The following is a 21249-nucleotide window of genomic DNA, read 5'->3' on the forward strand; positions in this document are numbered from 1 at the left end:
CAAATCCATGAAAAAATGCGGCAAAAATCATCAAAACACCGAATATCGGGAGATACCGCTATATGGGGACCATACCAAAACGTGGACCGATATATGTCATTTTCAATACCAATCATCCTAGACACAATACAAATTATTCTGCTAAATGTTGACGCTCTACGTCAAATAATGTGGCCTGTATTGTGATTTCAACAGACAGACGGACACACAGACAGACGGGCATCATTAATTTGACTTAGAATTTTATACTGATTATGAATATACATACATTATGGGGTCTACGACGAATATTTAGACATGCTACAAACCTTTCCAAGGTTGAGAGTATAAATATATATATCCATTTCAGTAGCTATAAAATATGTGTATCGTTGGAAGGGGCTAAGAGTGTAGTTTTATCTACAATGCCGGAATAGGGGTATATTTTCATTTTTTTTCTCAATTCCAGATGTCAAGATAAATTCACTGACGACAACTGGTATCGTTTTTGTCAAATTTGATTGTTTTACAATTTTCCATGGGAATGTCTCACATCAGAAATATACCTCTGTGACTTTATGGACAAGAATTCGGAAGAGCGGACAACATTTTCTATGGCTCTATTTTGAGTGGCGTTATGCATTTGTCGGGCCCATGTACCATAATCGACGGCGACAAGTGGGCACAGTGTGTGTATACTTTGATTATAAATTTTAAAATTATTTACATATGTATAAAATTATATGTAGCCAAAATACATGTGTACATGGCATTAGATTATAAATATGTGTAGGAGACGCATACATGTGCATGGGTATAACAAAATTCAAATATACATACATACATAGGTGGGGGGAAATGCATGGTGGTTGGTTGCTTGGTTGGTCGCTTGGCCATACACAAATTTTAAAATGATGTACAAGGGGAGGTGGGGGAGGATAATATATGCAAAATCTACAAATGCATAAATCCCACATTGATATGTGACTGTGGGTGGTGTGTTCACATAGAATAGAAACGTACATATGTACGTTTATGTAAATGATATTTATTTTATACCACAGAAATATCAAATTTATTTTCATTCTTTGTTCCTCTGATGTTTGATAACAATAACAACAACAACAATAATAATAATATTAAGCACAGGGGAGCTACCAGTCACATCCATACATCCATACGTCCATATGTATCTTTGAAGTTTTCAATCTCCCATCTCATCATCATTGCAAAATGGACAAATTTTAGGCTTCGTGGCTCATCCCATTTTATAGAAATTTTGTAGCACTGCCTCTTTGTCTATGACAGAATACCATGCGAGCTACTAAACTTGTCATGTTGTGTGTATTGGAGGGCTAAGCATGTGTGCGTATTAGAACCCAAGTACAGTACAGAAAACGACTGGCAAGGCAGTTCGTTATATCCTTTGGGGTACAAATATCACATTTAATGAATGTGTCTCTACTATATTTTGGATCAGTTTTTTCACACACACACATTACGGCCAGGAAGAAGCAACGGGGAGAAGACATATAAAACAGTCCGTCTGCCTTTTTGTTTGTGTGTAAATGAGTGTGTTGTCTTCAACGTTTGGTGATTTAATTAAGAATTTATTTTTTGTTTTTGTTCCCAAACAAATTGGGAAACCATAAATAAGAAATGAATATCCTTGCGAATGGATTTATATACCAAACGATTTTAGGCTTCGAAACAAAAAACCATAACAAAGAAGAAATGAAAAAGTCTCCAAAGCAGAAAATCAATAGTTGTTTATCATAACCTCTGCACAATTTTAAAGATAGCGTGGTTTTCTTTTTATGACATTTATCATTTAATTCCAAGGATAGGAAAAGGTCACACCACCATCTCTCACAAGGGCTATAAATACTTTGAGAATATCCTTGCAATTAGGAGGCATTGTTTATTCAGAAAACTACCAGCGTCATGGTTGTGATTCCAGAGGGAATGCCATAGAAGTTCGTAAAAAAAATTGCATAAGAACATCCGTAGCAGAGGGCTGCAACGAGTATGCAAAAATTCAAGCGTACTCGGTTTCTGACATGATTTTCGTTGATGCAGTCGTTTAGTTTGATCTGAATGAAATGACCGTTTTCGCTTCGGATCGGATCGAACGCTCAGTTTGAATCACTTCACTCACAATCAAACATGAGCGTTCGAGACTTTTTGATGTGTTCAGCAACATGAGTTGATCGAACACATGAATGTAAATGAGCAAGCACAACCGTGATTGTCTTCTTTGAATCGAGTTCGCTCAGCGTCATTGTTTATTCAACCATTTAATCAAGTTGGGACAGTTTATTTTGACTTTTTTAATATTTGAAATGGAAGAATATTGTCATAGTGCGACCGAAATTGTTGCAAGTAGAAACTACACAGGTGTAGGTAAACGAAAAGGTTGAAGTTTGTGAAAAATCTTGACCAATACTGTAAAATAAATACCAATGATGTGTTTCTTTATTAAAAAATTTAATTTTGTTTTTTTTTTTTTTTTTTTTCAGATAAGTTACTGAAGCCTAGCATACCCAAAAACCCAAATAAAACCAGTAAAGAAAGTCCTAAAGTCGGGCGGGGCCGATTTTATGATACCCTACACCACTTTGCTAATTTAGTTGAGCTCCACTTAATAATTAAAAGTTTTTATGGGAGAATTCACTCATACACGCTATGATTATAATTATAATTTAAAATTCAAAGGACTAAATATGCCGAAGCATTTGTATCTTTCAAATTCGGACTTGTATTGCCCATTTGGTGCGAAATTAATTTGAAATCGAATAAAAATATATACGGGAACTATATCCAAATCTGAACCGATCTTGATAAAATTTGGCAAAGATATTTCTGAGCTATATTTGATATATTTCCCTGAATATCGTTGTTACGGAGTGCATATTACGGCTATGGGTAACAAATACAACAATAAATTTGGCATACTACCTTCTAGACTAAATTCGGTCGTATGTGCCAAATTCCATCCCATTTGGACAAATATTAGACGTTTGGCGCACAATAAATGGTAAATCGGACGAAGTTATATATGGGAGCTATATCCAAATCTGAACCGATCTCGATAACATTTAGCAAAGGTATTTCTGAGCTGCATTTGATATATTTCCCCAAATATTGTTGTTACAAAGTGCATATTACGGCTGCGGAGGACAAAAACAACAACTCGGATGAACAATATATATATGGGAGCTATAGCTATATCTGAACCGATTTCGATAAAATTTGGCATACTTATTTTCAGGCCTAATTTGGTTGTATGTGAAAAATTCCATACTATTCGGGCTGATATTACACGTTTGGGGCACAATAAAAGGCAAATCGGACGAAGATATATATGGGAGCTATATCTAAATTTTTACCGATTATCTCCAATTTCAATAGGGTTCGTCCTTAGGCCAAACAAATGTTGTTTGCAAAATTTCATCTCAATCGGATAATAAATGCGACCTGCATTTTGTTCACAAGAATACATGGACAGACGGACGGACGGACGGACAGACGGACTGACATGCATAAATCAACTCAGAAAGTGATTCTATGCAGATCATCAAAAGGAACTATGGGTCTATCTCGTTTCCTTTTGCCTGTTACAAACAAATGCACAAAGACATAATACCCTGACCACCTTGTGGTGTAGGGTATAATGAAAAATTGTATGCTTATTAAATATAATTTGTACCAATTTCTTTAATGGGGACATCTTTTAGTTATGAAATCCTTAGTAAAATTACAATCATGATTTCGCTCAAATTCGAACATTTGTGTTTTAATCAAATCAAATCACTCACTTAACTAGGATAAATAAAACCGATCAGACTCATCATAGATGATCGACCCGTTATGAACAATTCAACATAAGTTCGTAAACAAATAACTCATGTGAGCTGTTTGATTGCGATCACAAAACTTCGATCAATACATGTTTGATCACAATCTTTTCGTTTGGCTTGAGTAACTCGAATGAACATGTTGCATCTGACCAACTGATTGAGTTTGATTGTATTTCCACTGTGTGTGATCAAGCCTACTCAATCATACTCATTGCAGCCCTCTGATCCGTAGTGTGTTGTCGTTTTTTATACCCTCCCTCTTGATATGTCCATTAAGATAGATTCGAATCTATCTAGCAAATACTCAAACCACTCAGTAATTAACAGAGTACTGTTAAAATTAACAGAGTGCTGTTAAAGTTAACAGAGTTAAAAAAAATGTTTTTTTAGCCAAAAATATAATTTTAATTGAAAACAAATATATTTAAGTAAAAATTATAAAACCGAGAGAGTTATTTCTGTTGGCTAGGTTATATGCTCATTGATCCTATAAGGATAATTCTGCCGGGACAACATGGATACCGCTGAAAAGCTTATCGAGAGTACTCTCCATAGAAATAATAAAAAGATTCAAAAATATTCCCCGATGCCGCCGAATCCACCCATTTCTGAAATTATCCTGGGGTAAGGATAATTATTCCGGCCATTACTCCTACAAGGATAAATTCTGCCGGGACAACATGGGTATCGTTGGAAAGCTTATCGAGAGTACTCTCCATAGAAATAATAAAAAGATTCAAAAATGTTGCCCGATGCCTCCGAATCCACCCATTTCCGAAATTATCCTGGGGTAAGGATAATTATTACGGCCATTACTCCTACAAGGATAAATTCTGCCGGGACAACATGGTTATCGTTGGAAAGCTTATCGAGAGTACTCTCCATAGAAATAATAAAAAGATTCAAAAATGTTGCCCGATGCCTCCGAATGCACCCATTTCTGAAATTATCCTGGGGTAAGGATAATTATTCCGGCCATTACGGCCCGGAAAGCTTATCGACAGTGCTCTCCATAGAAATAATAAAAAGATTCAAAAATATTGCCCGATGCCGACGAATCCACCCATTTCTGAAATTATCCTGGGGTAAGGATAATTATTCCGGCCATTACTCCTACAAGGATAAATTCTGCCGGGACAACATGGGTATCGTTGGAAAGCTTATCGACAGTGCTCTCCATAGAAATAATAAAAAGATTCAGAAATGGGTGGATTTGGCGGCATCGGGTAATATTTTTGAATCTTTTTATTATTTCTATGGAGAGTACTCTCGATAAGCTTTCCAACGATACCCATGTTGTCCCGGCAGAATTTATCCTTGTAAGAGTAATGGCCGTAATAATTATCCTTACCCCAGGATAATTTCAGAAATGGGTGGATTCGGCGGCATCGGGCAATATTTTTGAAACTTTTTATTATTTCTATGGAGAGTACTCTCGATAAGCTTTCCAACGATACCCATGTTGTCCCGGCAGAATTTATCCTTGTACGAGTAATGGCCGGAATAATTATCCTTACCCCAGGATAATTTCAAAAATGGGTGGATTCGGCGGCATCGGGGAATATTTTTGAATCTTTTTATTATTTCTATGGAGAGTACTCTCGATAAGCTTTTCAGCGGTATCCATGTTGTCCCGGCAGAATTATCCTTATAGGATCAATGAGCATATAACCTAGCCAACAGAAATAACTCTCTCGGCCTTTATCGTATAACTTAATGTTGCATTTTTTTGGTGAAAATAATAACAAAGTTAATAAAGTTTTATAATTTTTACTTAAATATATTTGTTTTCAATTAAAATTATATTTTTGGCTAAAAACATTTTTTTTAACTCTGTTAACTTTAACAGCACTCTGTTAATTTTAACAGTACTCTGTTAATTGCTGAGTGGTTTGAGTATTTGCTAGATAGATTCGAATCTATCTTAATGGACATCCTCTTGATCAGCATAAAATTCTATGTCGATTTAGCGATGTCCGTCCGTCTGTGGAAATCTAGTTTCCGAAAAAAATAAAGTAGGTTTATAAAATTTTACTCAAATGTATATTATGTCTGCAGGACTTTTGCTATTAAAAATGGGACATGTAGGTCCACGTTTTGGTATAGCCCCATATAACGGTATCTCCCGATATTCAGTATTTTTATGATTTTAGCGACAATATTCACCGGAATTGTTTCAAATTTTGTATTTGAAGTTCGTAATGGATAGTACAGCCTAAGACAGAAAATTGTCTGTGCAGGTCTACGTCTTCGTATAGCCCTCATATAACGGTACCTCTTGATATTCGGTATTTTGATGATTTTAGCGACATTATTCACCGGAATTGTTTCAAATTTGGTATTTGAAGTTCGTCATGGATACTTCAGCCTAAGATAGAAAATTGTCTGTGCAGGTCCACGTTTTGGTATAGCCCCCATATAATGGTACCTCCCGATATTCAGTATTTTGATGATCTTAGCGACATTATTAACCGAAATTATTTCAAATTTGGTATTTATAGTTGGTCATGGATACTTCAGCCTAAGACAGAAAATTGTCTGTGCATGTCCACGTCTTCGTATAGCCCTCATATAACGGTACCTCTTGATATTCGGTATTTTGATGATTTTAGCGACATTAGTTACCGAATGTTTTTTTTTTTTTTTCAAGTTTCGCATTGTAATGGCTTATGACAAAAGTTGCCTTCGCAGGTCCACGTCGTCGTATACATACGGCTACATCCGGTATTTTTAAGATTTTAACAGAGTTTTTTTTAACAGATTTAATTTTTTTTTTAATTGCCAAATTCGTTCCGAATGGTGGAGGGTATATAATTTGTAAATATTTGTCCTGAGCAATTTTTGAATATTTAGGGGAGAGGGCCTCCTCCCTCTATAAAAGAGTTTAATCCTCTCTTCTCAAAATAAACTCAAATATCTTAAAGGCAATATTTCAGCGTCTAGCTGAACTTCATATATCAATTGGTAAACAATTCTGACAAAATATTGAATAAACCGTTATATGGGGGCTACCCGATATCGTGAACCGATATAGACGACATTGGTTCTCAAACATGACATGCCTGCAGAACAAAATCTCTGATCTCTGTTTTGAATCTAATCTTCCTATCGCAAGTCGTTTGGACTCTAGCGTAATTACAACATAAGAAGAGAAAGACGGGCATAGATATAATATTGAGAGGATCAGGTGCGTAGGCATGTGATAAGACTGCCTTTTCTGTAAATACGTACTAAAAGGGTACGAAGAGTACTAACATATACGAAAAATAGCACACTTTGTATTAGACAAACGGAATGAACTAGAATTTGGATGCATTTTGGAATGAGAGTCATTGATGGAGTGCAGTAAGAGTTTTTGGAAAATTCCCACTTTAAAGTTCTAAAAAGGTAATAAACTTCTAAAATGGTACCATTTAAGATTATATGAACGGATAGAGCCAAAAACATGATATTTGGTTTTGAATCATGGTTGGAAAACAAGTTTGATATATTAAGGTGGTTTTGGAAATTTGTACTAAGTGTACGAATTGTACTAAATTTGCAATACTTTGGTTTAGGGCAAACGGATGAAGCTGACATTTTTAATTTTGTATTGTGGTTCCTGTTGATGGTAGGTTTGTCATTGAAAGTGATTTTAAAAATGGGTACTGATAGTACCACGAAAAGTACTAAATATTACTATATTTGGTACAATTTGGTGTTGGGTAAACAAATAGTGCTTTTAATCTGCATTATGGTATTGGGGTTGCTGATCGTGTGTAGCCTGGTCCTATGGAGCTGGTTTCGGAAATGTGTACTATTATTGTACGAAAAGTACTAAGTGGTACTAAATTTGATATTGGGTGAAGGGATAAAGATAAAATTCCCGAATTTGATATTTAGATAACTGCTGGTATATAAAGTTGAGATTTGGAGGTGCATTTGGAAATCCATCCTATATTTGTACGAAAAGTACTAAATGGAACTAAATTTGGTAGTAGGTGAAGCGATAGGGCTGGAATCCACAAATTTGATATTTAGGTATCTGTTGGTATCTGCAGTTAAGATATGAAGATGGTTTGTAAATGTGTACGACAATTGTATGAAATATACTAAATTTGGTATTCGGTGAAGGAATAGAGCTGGAATCCCGAAATTTTATATTGAGGTCTCAGTTGGTATCTGGGTAGTTTTAGAAATGGATACTACAAGTGCACGAAAAGTACTAGATAGTACCATACTTGGTGGTTTCGGAAATGTGTACTATAATTGTACGAATAGTGCTAAATGGTACTAAATTTCATATTGGGTTATTTTGGGATAGAGATAAAATTCTGAAATTCGAATTTCAGATAACTGTTGGTCTCTAAGATTTGAAGATGCGCTTGGAAATGCGTTTTATATTTCTACGAAATGTACTAAATGGTACTATATTTAGTATTGGGTGAAGGAATAAATCTTAAATCCCGAAATTTGATATTGAGTTCTCGGTTGGTATCAGGAATTTAAATATGGATGAAATAATACTAAATTTGGTATTCGGTGAAGTATTGCAAATGTGTACTACAATAGTACGAAAAGTACAAAATAGTACTACATTTGGTATTGGATCTTAATAGAGCTAAAATTATGAAATTTAATGTAGATGTCACTGTTGGTGGTCTGTGGGATATTGGAAATGTGTACTATAATTGTATGAATAGTACTAAATTTGGTACTGGGTGAATGGAAAGATCTGGAATTCCGATATTTGTTATTGAGGTCTTTGTTGGTATCAGTGATTGAGATATGGAGATTGTTTTGAAAATGCGTACTTTAACTGTACGAAAAGAACTAAATGCTACAAAATTTCACAATTTCACCCAATGGTGAAGGGATAGAGCTGAAATCCTGAAATTTGATATGGATGTTACTGTTGGTGTGTGGAGTTGCGAGAAGGAAGTGGTTTTGGAAATGTGTACTACATACAATTCTGAAATTTGATATTGAGGTCACTGTTGATTTCAAGGGTTTACATTTGGAGACGTTGAAATAATTTTGGACATAAAAATTAGATTTGGATCCATTTTGCAATGGTTTTACTATTTTGAAAACTTTTTTGTTTCACCTTTTATTATTCTTTCCAAAAAAGCAAAACCTCGAAAATTTGAAATCTTAGTACGATGTATGAAGTTTTGTATTTGTGTCAAACTAGACAAATTATGCATTTTGAGTACTAAAAAGGTCTAACACGAACTGTTGGAATGAATCTGGTTTTGTATAGAATATAGTTTAGCGCCTAAAACTATGCTATAAAGAGAGCAAAGTATAAATGTGAAAATTACGCTTTACATATGACTCGAACACGATATGTAGCCTTTAGTTAGCGATAAAATTAATGTGGCCTATGTATGTGTATTTTTTCTGTACAAGATTTCGCGGCTTCTGTTCTCATATTAGACACGGATACCTAGTGGACAAATGATTTTAACTAATATCAAATGGCCTTTGAATTACCTAACATTTTGATGGAGATTTCAAAAAGGTCATAAAACAGAAATATATAAATTTAAACTTAAACGAAACTTAAATTTAACGAAATTAAATCTTAGTTTTGACTAGTTGAGCGAGAAAATACTAGGTGTACAAAGCCTTTTCGAGAAAATTGACTAGTTGCTGAACTTTTTCTTGGGCCACCCTGAGATAGGACTAAAAATAGCATATTGGTGTGCAATTCCAATCCTACCAGAACAACCGTTTGCAGTACCACAACGTAAAATGTCATGGGTAATACGTACATGGACAAGAATTTAATAATAATAATGATAATGGAAAAAATAACCACACACACACTTACCTGACAGAATTTAATAAAGTTCTCCACAATTATCGATTTATCGTTGAGTGTCATTTGACCGGTAAAACGTACACCCAACTGTTTGAGATTCTCTTTCTTCTTGGTTGGCAATTTGTTCATGTGCTGGAATATGCCCTCCTCCACTTTGTGCGAGGGATGCGCTTCGAAATTCTCAACAATGGTGAATGTGGCCAAGGGTTTGGGCGCCGCAGGTGAGGCGGCTGCGGCATCGGGATTGCCCGATGATGATGATGTTGTGGAGGAGCCTGCGCCGGCACCACCAACACCCAGCATAGAAAAGTCACTGTGACCTTGAGTGTTGCCCCCACCCTCGGAGGAAGTATTCGAATTGGAAGCATTCAAATGGGAATTGGGATACGTCAGCGAGGATAACTCCATGGAAGATTCATTGGAATTGGAACTGTGGGCCGAATTCATGTGATGCATATCGTACAGCATATGTTTGGAATCATGATCGTAGACATCGACTGCCATGGGTGTGGGTGGATGATGATTACTTGTCGAATTGCTATTGCTGCTGTTCGAGTTACTGCTGTTGGCGGGAGTTTTGCGCGAGGAACGTGAAACTTTATGGGGTGTCGTATCCAAATCGATGAGACTGGAATTGTTGGCATTTAGGGATGGTTCAGGTTTGGTGCCAATGGCTGTTGGTCCAGGACCGCCAACGGCACCACTGGAAGCATTGCCATTATGTGGCTGATGATGATGATGGGAGGACAAGCGCTGATTTGGGTCATGGGCATTGGTTTCATTGTATTCGTTGGAGTGACGTAAATACTTCATAAATTCAAAGGAACCATCAAAGTGTTGTTGCTGTTGCTGATGTCCAGTCGAGCCGGTAGTAGCTGCCCCGCCATGATGTGGCCCATTTGCTGGGGCATGGGGAGTCCATCTTTGTTGATGTTGTTGTAGATGCATTAAGGGATGTGTAGATGAATTACCCACGCCATGGGGAGCATGCATACTGGCATGGGCCTGTTGCGGATGCTGCTGTTGTTGCTGATAGCTGCCTCCGGCATAATGTTGTCCAGGTTGCGGCTGAGTATTTTCCAAATTCGAATTATTATCATCGGTAGCCACATCTGTGCCATTCATGTGATAATGTGGCTGGGGCTGTTGTTGTTGCTGGTATTGTTGTGGCGAACTATTGTTGTAAACTTGAAAATCCTCAAATGAGGAAAATCTCAACTCGCCATTGCTTAGGTATTTTGAAAATTCCGATGGATCATTGAGGGAATTCAGGAAGAATGAGCTGAAATTACTAGAGATGCAGGACATTTTGAGGGATAAAGATACGAATACAAACAAAAAGACAGAAAAAACGAAATCCGCAAGCTTTTTCTTCTTGTTGTTGCTATTTGATGACCCACACAAGCTGTTGGCTTACAGGTGGTGGTTGGTGGTGGTGATGCGATGGTAGTGACGGCGGCGGCTCTTGTTTGTGTTTACCAAGGTCGCTTTGCCTTAGTCTGTCTGTCTGCCCGTCTGACTTGTGTGTTCGAGTTTTTTTTACTCTTTTGGCCCACAAACGTTTGGGAAACACCAATGATGTTGTAACCGCGTGTAGCTTTGTTTTGATATTGTCGTGTTGTTGTTTCTCTCCTCTGTTTATTTCAACTTCCTTCTTTGCACAATTTCACACACAGCCAAACTGACAAGCAAGCAAGTGCCTGATGATATCCTCCTCTAGTGTGGTAGCTACTGTTTGTTGTTGGTTTGCCAGTCTGCTTGGTTGAGTGTGGCAGTCAGTTTCTCTGTTGTTCTCTGTTTAGCTTGTTTTGTGTTTCTTTTTTGTATGTGGGTTAGTGAGTTCTTAAATGCTGCTTTTTTGTTGGCAGATTTTCTTCTTATTTTGCTTTCAAGCTGAGTGTTGATGTCTCGTTTGGTAAATGTTCACACAGATTACACACATAGACATATACACAGTATGGGATGGAGGCATATAAATGTTTTTTTTTTTTCAGGTTCCGTCTTCAATGCTGATCCGGAAGGACAGACAATCACACACAAATCCACATGTTAAAGAATTTCAAATCACAACTAACTTAACAAAACACACTCCACAGTCCAAATCAAAAAAAAAAAAAAAAGAACACAGTACGATTTGGCCCTTCCTCTCTTTGGGACAAAACAATGGGGATTGACTGACTACGTCACACAACAGGAAAAGACCTAACGCACACGAACACCTAACGAACGAATGGAAAGACCACGAAAACCGTACACAACTCGATTGTGTGTGTTTGTTTCATGTGTTAAAGGGTAGTCGTGGTTGTTGTAGTTGTTGCTGCCGCCGAAGGAGTCACGACACACAGTACCGACGCTGTTATGTGTTAAACGAATCAAGCCAGACGGTTCAAACATGCACACGCACAAATCTATGGTGTGTGTGTGTGGGGATGGTTTTTTTCTTTTTGTTTTCTCTTCTCACTTTACTCTCTGTGTTCATGTGGGGGGTCTATGACTTTTCTCTCGGCTGGCGTTGTAACAATGTAATGTGTTGCTATTCGAGGTTGTAAAGAAATGTCGTTTCACTGGGTGTAGTCGTCGTCAGTAGCCCTTGTTGTTGTATTATCTCCACTGCAAGAATGACGAACGAGGATGATGGCGATGATGATGTCAACAGCAATAACAATTGTTGGTGATGGTGTTAAAAACACTCTCGCTTTTTTTGCCAAGTCCAAGTCTTCTTGGTTGGGGGGACGCTCTTTTTGTCGTTGATAAACAACAGCTCAACAGCTGTTAGGTGAGTAGCAGTTGTTGTTTTTGTTGATGTTTACAGTTGTCAGAGTGATTTGCGGTGATGAGTATGAAGCAACAAACACACAGAATAAATGGCTCAATGTTGATGGTGGTGGTATTGTTGGTGGCATCGGCGGCATTAATGCTGAGAGTTCAGATGATGGCGTTGGCAAAGTGATGTTTGGGGGGTTATGTGTTAATAATACTGTTATGAATACAATGTTTACACTTTGTCAAATTTGTTGGTTTTGGTTTTTCTTTTTTTGTCTGTTTTGCTGTAAGTGAGAGAAGCTGTGATGGGTTCTCTTTTCTTTCTCTAGTTATTTTAAAGAGGGGGTTTGATACTTGTTCTCGTAACTGGTGTTATAATTTCGACACCTTTGTCTCAGTTAAGTAGTTAAGTTTTTTGTTGTTAGTTAAAGGTTGTCCTTTATGTTTTTATATTTAATTTTCTTTAATATTAAAATAAATATATGTTGGTAGGTATATTATTTATAAATAATTTTTTAAAGCTTTTATGTTTTGTTTTTTCTTTAGGAATATGTAGATATATAATATGTAATTTTTATTTATTTTGTTATACTTAAATGTTTAATTTTAGTTTTTTGTCAATTATGGCACATAAATTGTTGTTGTTAATTCTTATTTATTTTCTTGTCGATTTTGGATTTATTCTTACAATAAATAATGCATTGGAAAAATACTTGATTTTTAGCTTCTTGTTTTGTTTTTGTGTGTTTAGTTCCTTATCTTTTAGCATTTTTTATATAGTTTCTTGTTTTGTTTTTTCCATCTCTTTATACGCGTTCCACACCTGTGTAATAATTTATTCTCATATTTCTTGTTGTAATACAAAAAGTGTAAAGAAGAAAATTGCACTTTTTCTTTTTGTATTTTTTTTGCTAGTTAGTTGTTGTTGTTTGTTTGGCTTTATTAAATTTGCTTTTCTTTCTTTGTTTTTGCCTGGCTTCAATTTTGTTGTTGCTGCATTTTATATCCGTTGCCGTTGATTTTGTTTATAATTTCTGGAAATATAAGTAAAAAAAGGAAAAATATATTACTTTTAATTTAGTGCCATATTTCTTTGTTGTTGCTGTTTTAATTTAATTTAAATCAATGCCAGCGTCAATATATATATATTTTTTATTTTTTTTTTAAAGGTCAAATTAATAATGGGGGATACATTCATACATATGTAGAGCGTCATGTGCAAGTTTGAAATAAAACAAAAAAAAACAACATTAAATGCCATGGCTGAGGGTATTAACACCGCGCCGAACTTTTAATACCCTCTACCTTCGGGTAAAGAAAACATTTGTATCGGTAATGTAAAAATCTACCGCCGGAGCTAGAGCCCTTTATGATCTACAAATACCAATTTTTATACAAATCCGTGGAAAAATGTGGCAAAAATCATCAAAATTCCGAATATCGGAAGTTACCGTTACATGGGGGCTTTACAAAAACTCGGACCTAAACGTACAAAGTTTCGCCACCAAAACGAGAACCCATTATGACCTCCAAATACCTATTTTTAGACGAATCGGTGAAAAATGTGGTGAAAACTATCAAAATCGTGAATATCGGCAGACCTATATACATTGTATGTATAGGTCGACTATAGAACCTATTACGAACAATTTTTAGACAAATTCGTGGGAAAATGTGGCAAAAATCATCAAAATTCCGAATATCGATGGGTATCGTTATATGGGGCTATACAAAACCGTGAACCTATACATTCAATGTTTCGCCACCGAAGATAGAACCGACTATGACCTACAAAATACCAATTTTTGGACAAATCCGTGGAAAAATGTGACGAAAATCATCAAAATATCGAATTTAGGGAGGTACCGTTATATGGGACTGTGCTCCACCGGCGCTAAAACCCAATACGAACTCCAAACATAAATTTTTAGACAAATCCATTGAAAACTGTGGCAAAAATCATTTAAATAGCGAATATCGGGAGGTACCGTTATATGGGGGCTATACGAAAACATAGATCTATATATACTAAGTTCCGCCATAAAAGCCAATTTCTAGACAAATCCATGGAAAATGTGGCGAAAATCATTAAAATATCGAATTTCGGGAGGTATCGTTATGCGGGGGCTGTGCTCCGCCACCGGTGCTAGAACCCATTACCAACTACAAATAACAATTTTTAGAAAAATTCGTGGAAAAATGTGACAAAAATCATCTAATTACCGAATACCGGGATGTACAATTATATGGGAGCTATACCAAAACGTAGACCTATATATACTAAGTTTCCTCCACTGGAGCTGGAGCCCATTATAACCTATAAATACCAATTTTTAGCCAAATCCCTAGGAAAATGTGGCAAAAATCATCAAAGTACCGAATATCGGGATGTACAGTTTTTTGGGGGCTATAGCAAAACGTGGACTATGTTCCGCCATAGAAGCCAAAACCCATTATGACCTACAATTACCAATTTTTATACAAATCCATGAAAAAAATATCGCAAAAATCGCCAAAATACCGAATATCGGGGGAGTACCGTTATATAGGGGCTATACAATAGGTGGACCTATATATAAAATGTTTCGCCGCACGAGCTTGAACCCTTTATGACATAAAAAAATACCAATTTCTAGACAAATCTATGGAAAAATGTGGCAAAAATCATTAAAATACCGAATATCGGGAGGTACCGTTATATGGCGGCTATACCAAAACAATTTATCTTGTTTTCAATACCAACCATCCTAGACAGAATACAAATTATTCTGCCAAATGTTGATGCTCTACGTCAAATAATGTGAGCTGTATCGTGATTTCATCCGACAGACGGACAACAGACAGTCGGACATCGTTAAATCGAATTAGATTTTTATGCTCCTTTTCATAGTCGAGGATATAATAAAAAGCAATGCTAATTTTGTAAGTACCTGCGTTTCAATGTATCATGTCTATATGTTGCAACACAATGCAAAAAAAAAACAATGGAGAGAAAAAGAACCATGAAAGAGAAAGATTCCATTGAACTACTGATATATGATATTAAATACTACTACTGATATATGGGGCATATACAAAGACCTGGATCTGCATAGAAAACTTTCTATCTTAGGCCGTAGTATCCCTTAGGGACCTCAAATATCAAATTTGAAACAATTCCGGTGAATAGTGTCGCTAAAATCATCAAAATACCGAATGTCGCGAGGTACAGTTATATGGGGGTTATACGAAGACATGGACCTGCACAGAACATTTTCTTTTTCGCTGATCAAGAATATATATACTTTGTAGGGTCTTACATGAGTATTTCGAGGAGTTACAAACGGAATGACAAAGTTAATATACCCTTGGTGGAGTAATATACCCTTAGTATGGTGGAGGGTACAAAACAAGAAGTATTTTACTAAATTTTATTTGGGATATTGCACCACCTACACCACTGCGCCTTCGTATTTTCCTAAACTTAGCGATTTGGCTAACCATAATTTGTAATTGTAGATGTTGGTCTAGTTTGGTTGCAGGAATGAATTTTGTGAAGAAAGCGACATTCATTATATAACTTCAAAAAATTATTTAGCCGGTCCTTTTTTAACATTGTCTTAAATATTAAAATAAATAAAAATAATAACTACAAAAACAATTTCTTCTAAATCTTTTAAAAGAAAAAAAAAAAGGAAAAACTTAAAGTCATTTAATTGGCATGAAGTAATGCCCAACCTCCTTCATATGTACGTATGTATGTATGTATAGATTTCGAATGCATCTTCGTTCGTTCCAAATTTGTTTCGTTCCTTTTTATCACTTTTTATAGATGAAAAATGCTTTTTCGAAAACTTTTATTTCTTTTTATCTTAAAATCTTTTAGCGTTCAAAAAGGAAACTGCGATAGCTGAATTGAAAATGAAGAAAAAAAATTATAATTTATTATTCGTTTTTATTTGTGGCATTGCTAGCCCGGCTGGCTTTTTGGCTGCTCATATTAAATTTTATTACATATACGTAGTGCTAGTGTCGTACTGAAATGTATATAAAACGTTGCCAGATTGAGATTAAATATAATTAACCGTTAATTCACTTGGGCAAGGCACCCAAAATATTAGGCGAACAAAGGAAGAGTGAAAAAAGTAAAAAAAACAAACTGTAAGTTTGGTCCGGCCAAACTTTGAATACCCTCCACCATTTTGTACGAATTTGGCAATTTTCAAAAAAAAAAAAAAACAAAAGCCGTTAAATATTCTGTTAATATCCTAAAAACATATATTAGGGTCTATACGACGATGTGGATCTGCATAGGCAACTTTTGTCATAAGCTAATACTATATTCAAATGCGAAACTTGAAAAAACTGTTTATAATGTAGCTAAAATCATTAAAATAGCGAATATAGGGAGGTACCGTTATATGGGGATTATACGAAAGTGCGGACCTACATGACCCATTTTCTGTCATAGGCTTTAGTAGCAATTACGAACTTCAAATATGTATTTTAAAACAATTCCGGTAAATAATATCGCTAAAAGCATCAAAATACCGAATATCGAGAGGTACCGTTATATGGGGGCTATATGATAACGTGGACCCACATGGCTCATTTACGAACTCAATCTGCATACTGGCAAAATATACATGTGTGCAAAATTTTAGCCTTCTATCTCAATTCGTTCGAAAGATAGCGTGATTACAATAGACAAACAGACAGACAGACATGCCTACATCTTCTTAGAATTTTACGCTGATCAAGGATATATATACTTTGTCGGGTCTGACATGACATGTAAAAACGTTTTATGTATTCTCACTTTAATGCTTTTAAACTTTTCAAAAACAACCATAAAGTGGGCGAAGCCGTTATATGGGGACCTTACCAAAACGGGAACCTCCATAGACAATTTTATACCTCAAGAATTGTCATCACCCTAAATACCAAATCGGAAACAATTTCGTGGGTAAAATTGACTAGGATTATCAAAACACGAATATCGGGAGGTACCGTTATATGGGGGCTACACAAAAGTTCCACCAACGGAGGTAGAAACCACTACGAACTATAAATTTCGAATTTTTTGACAAATCCGTGGAAAAATGTGGCAAAAATCATCAAAATATCGAATATATATATATATATATATATATATATATATATATATATATATATATATATATATATATATATAATATATATATATATATATATATATATATATATATATATATATATATATATATATATATATATATATATATATATATATATATATATATATATATATATATATATATATATATATATATATATATAACTTCAAATACCAACTTTTAGACAAATCCGTGGAAAATATGCAAAAATAATCTAAACACCGAATAATGGGAGCCTCCGTTATACGGGGCTATACAAAAACGTGGACCCACACATATAATATTTCTCCACCGGAGCTAGAACGCATTAAGATTTACTAATACAAATTTTTAAAGAAATCTGTTGAATGATATGCCGAAAATCATCAAAATACCGAATGTCGGGATGTACCGTTTTATGGTCCAAAATGTGGACCGATATATCTCACTTTTAATACCTATCATCCTAGACACAATACAAATTGATCTGCAAAATTTTGAAGCAAATAGTTCCGATCTTGATAAAATTTGACAGAGGTATTTCTGGGCTGTATCTGATATCTGGTACCAAATATCATTCATATGGAGTGTATATATCGAATGTGACGGCAAATAATGTGAGCAGACTTGTTAAATCGACAGAGTTATGTGCTGACAATGAATATATATACAGGGTGAGATGAAAAAACTGCAACAAAGTCAGATGCCATCGGCCTTCAAACGGCCAATGAAACCGTCGCACGCTGCCCGAATGTTGTTCTACGGTATTTTGGTCATTTCCAGCCGAAGCGCTTGCTTGAGCTGACCGAAACGTTGGTATTTTTTAATGCCAACCTTGCTTTCCAAAATACTCCAAACACAATAGTCCAGCGGATTGGTATCCGGAGATTTTGGTGGCGAGGAACCTCATTTTGTAAACATTCTTGGGTGGTGCTTTAATTCAGCTGACCTCTTTTGCAAGTAAACACGTTCATTTTGTTTGTTTACAAACTGCTGGTCAACGAATGTTTTCTCATCAGAGAAAACCAAATTCGGCAGTTCACCACTTTCGGCCAAGCGAAGCAACTCTTCGGCTTTTTTGAGTCTTTTTTTCTTTTTTGTAGCAGTGTACGTTCTTGCACTTTTTGGAATTTCAATAGCTGTACCCCGAACACATTTTTCAATATTTGCCGAATTGCGATATGTTCAGCTTACGAGCCATTTTTCGGCCACTGCTACGCGGGTTTCGATCAAGTCGCTTTTTTGCTTTTCGAACGATTTGTGCTGATGTTGCTGTTTTCTTCCGTCCACTTCCTTACGGTAACGAGCAATGGTACGAGACACAAAAGACTTATTCACATATAAATGCTGGAGTGCTCTAACGATAGCCACTTGTGGTTTTGCAGCCAAATATAAAGAAATCACACTATCACGCTTCCATCACGAATAACTTTTTTTCTGGAAAATTCTCATTAAAATGCTTTTGTACGCTTGTAAACCATATAATGAGCTGTCATTGGAATAATTTTAACAGCTGTCGAACGAGTGGCTTAGAAATGACAGCAGTCTTTTTTTATCTCACTCTGTATTTTATTTGAAAACCTAAATATCCAAATTTGGTAGAAAAGGATTTTCATAAGCTTGTAAGGGCGAATCAGGTCTCATGTGAACATGGTATTATAAAACTTCCCCTTATGCATTTTATTAGTCTGGCAACTCTGTAAATAATAAATGCATTGCCTTGTCTGTTCCTTGTTGGTGGTGTTGCTCTCTTTAGACTAGTCTCCCCTTACTGTAACGAATTTTGTAGTTCTTAATATCATATTTTTTTATAAGTAGCAGGAGGCTGCAGTAGTTTCATCTCGATCATCTGGCGACTAAATCGATGCAGAAGAATATAGAATTTCCCAATTTCAATCGCTAAATGAAAATCACAAATTTCTTGACTTTTCTGTATGCAAGCAAATGCATTTTGAGTTTATTTTTCATTACTATTATTGCAACATTTTTTTGTTGTTATTGTTGTTGCATTTATTTTCAAGATGTCTATTAATATGTGTGCCTATTTTTGCGATTTGTGTAGTGCGTTTTGAGAGGAAAATGGTTGAATATGAAAATTTCACATGTGTGTGTGTGTGCGTTCAAGTTTTTGCATACGTTATACCATAATTAATAATATTTTAATTAGCACATACATATATGTGCATCAAAAACAAAAGTACATAGCAATGCCATTTAATTATAATGCCGCACTGGTTCTTGAAAATATTCAATTTGTTTATAACAGGCTGTTTTGACAAGTAAGAAATGCGGTACCTCTTATAACGGTTCATTTGTATATTTGGTATTTTAAGATAATTGAAGCCACATTTAACAAAGAATTTGTCGGTCGTAATCGGTTTTTGCTCCAGAAGCAGAACATTGCACACAGGGTGAGACAAAAAAAAATCTGCTACAAAGTCAAACGCCATAATTTTTACATATCTTTTTTTAAATGTTTTTGAATGAAACCAAAAAAGTGTCGGAAATAGCATGAAATTTTAGAATAAGTTTAGATTTGTTCGAATTGGCCACCTCTGTCACGAATTATGGCCTTCAAACGGCCAATGAAACCGTCACACGCTGCCCGAATGTTGCTCTGCGGAATTTTGACCCATACCCGGCGAAGCGCTTGCTTGAGGTGATGGACACAATAGTCCGGATTGGCATTCGGAGATTTTAGTGGTCATTGTCCGCTGGAAATGGAGCCAGGAACCTCATTTTGTAACCTCTCTTTGGTGGTGCGTGCTGAGTGCGATGGTGATGAGTCCTGTTGGAATGTCCAAGGTCAGCGGCCAAAATGTTTGCGTTCCCAAGGCTTTAATACACCCTCCAGAATATTTTCGCGACAATATTCGGCATTAATTCTGATGCCACGGTCGATTAATACGAGTGGAGAGCGACCATCGGCTGTTATGGCGGCTTGAGTTCTGGTGGCCAACCAAAGGTGCACATTTTCAGCTGACCTCTTTGGCAAGTAAAAACGAATATTTTCTCATCGGAGAAAACTAAATTCAGCAGTTCACTTTCGGCTCTTTTGAGTCTTTTTTCTTTCTATTGCGGTGTAAGTTCTTGCACTTTTTCGAATTTCAATAGCTTTACCCCGAACTCATTTTTCAATATTTCATTTTTCAATATTTGCCAAATAGAATATTGCGTTATGTTCAGCTCACGAGCCATTTTTCGGCAACTTTAGATCCAGTTGCTCATTCACTTATCGAACCATTTCTGCTAATGTTGCTGTTTTCTTCCGTCCACTTCCTTGACGTCGGGCTACGCTACCAGTATCACGGTAACAGCACAAAAAATATATTCACATTCAAGTGCTGGAGTGCTCTAACGATAGCCACTTGTGAGTTTCCAGCCAAATATAAAGAAATCACACTATCACGCTTGAATTCCATCACGAATAACTTTTTTTCTGGAAAATTCTCACCAAAATGTACGCTTGTAAACAATATAATGCACTGTCACTGAAAAAAATTTAACAGCTGTCGGACGAGGGGCTTAGAAATGACAGCAGTCTAAAGTTGGTTGCAGTTTTATTTATCTCACCCTGTATATGGGAGCTATAGCTATATCTTAACCGATTTTCACCAAATATGATGTACTTGCTTCTGTACTGAATTCGGTCGGAAGTGCCAAAATTCAGGTCATTTGGACTGATATTGGCCATTTGCTACACAATTAACCGGAAATCGGTTAAAGA

The 21249-nt window shown here is 35.9% G+C and overlaps 1 protein-coding gene across 1 annotated transcript in view; it reads right to left on the bottom strand.

Annotated features, from left to right (window-relative positions):
* The window catches only part of LOC101897055 (dual specificity protein kinase splA), a 41112-nt gene extending 28431 nt beyond the window's left edge, over positions 1-12681 (bottom strand). Inside the window, exon 1 of the mRNA XM_020037169.2 lies at positions 9655-12681. Coding sequence (XP_019892728.2) covers positions 9655-10953 — 1299 coding nt within the window. The 5' untranslated portion in view covers positions 10954-12681. The remainder of the gene's footprint in view (positions 1-9654) is intronic.
* Positions 12682-21249: the final 8568 nt, after the last annotated feature.

The sequence above is a fragment of the Musca domestica genome, unplaced genomic scaffold (assembly GCF_030504385.1).
Source record: "Musca domestica strain aabys unplaced genomic scaffold, Musca_domestica.polishedcontigs.V.1.1 129, whole genome shotgun sequence".
Lineage (NCBI taxonomy): Eukaryota > Metazoa > Arthropoda > Insecta > Diptera > Muscidae > Musca > Musca domestica.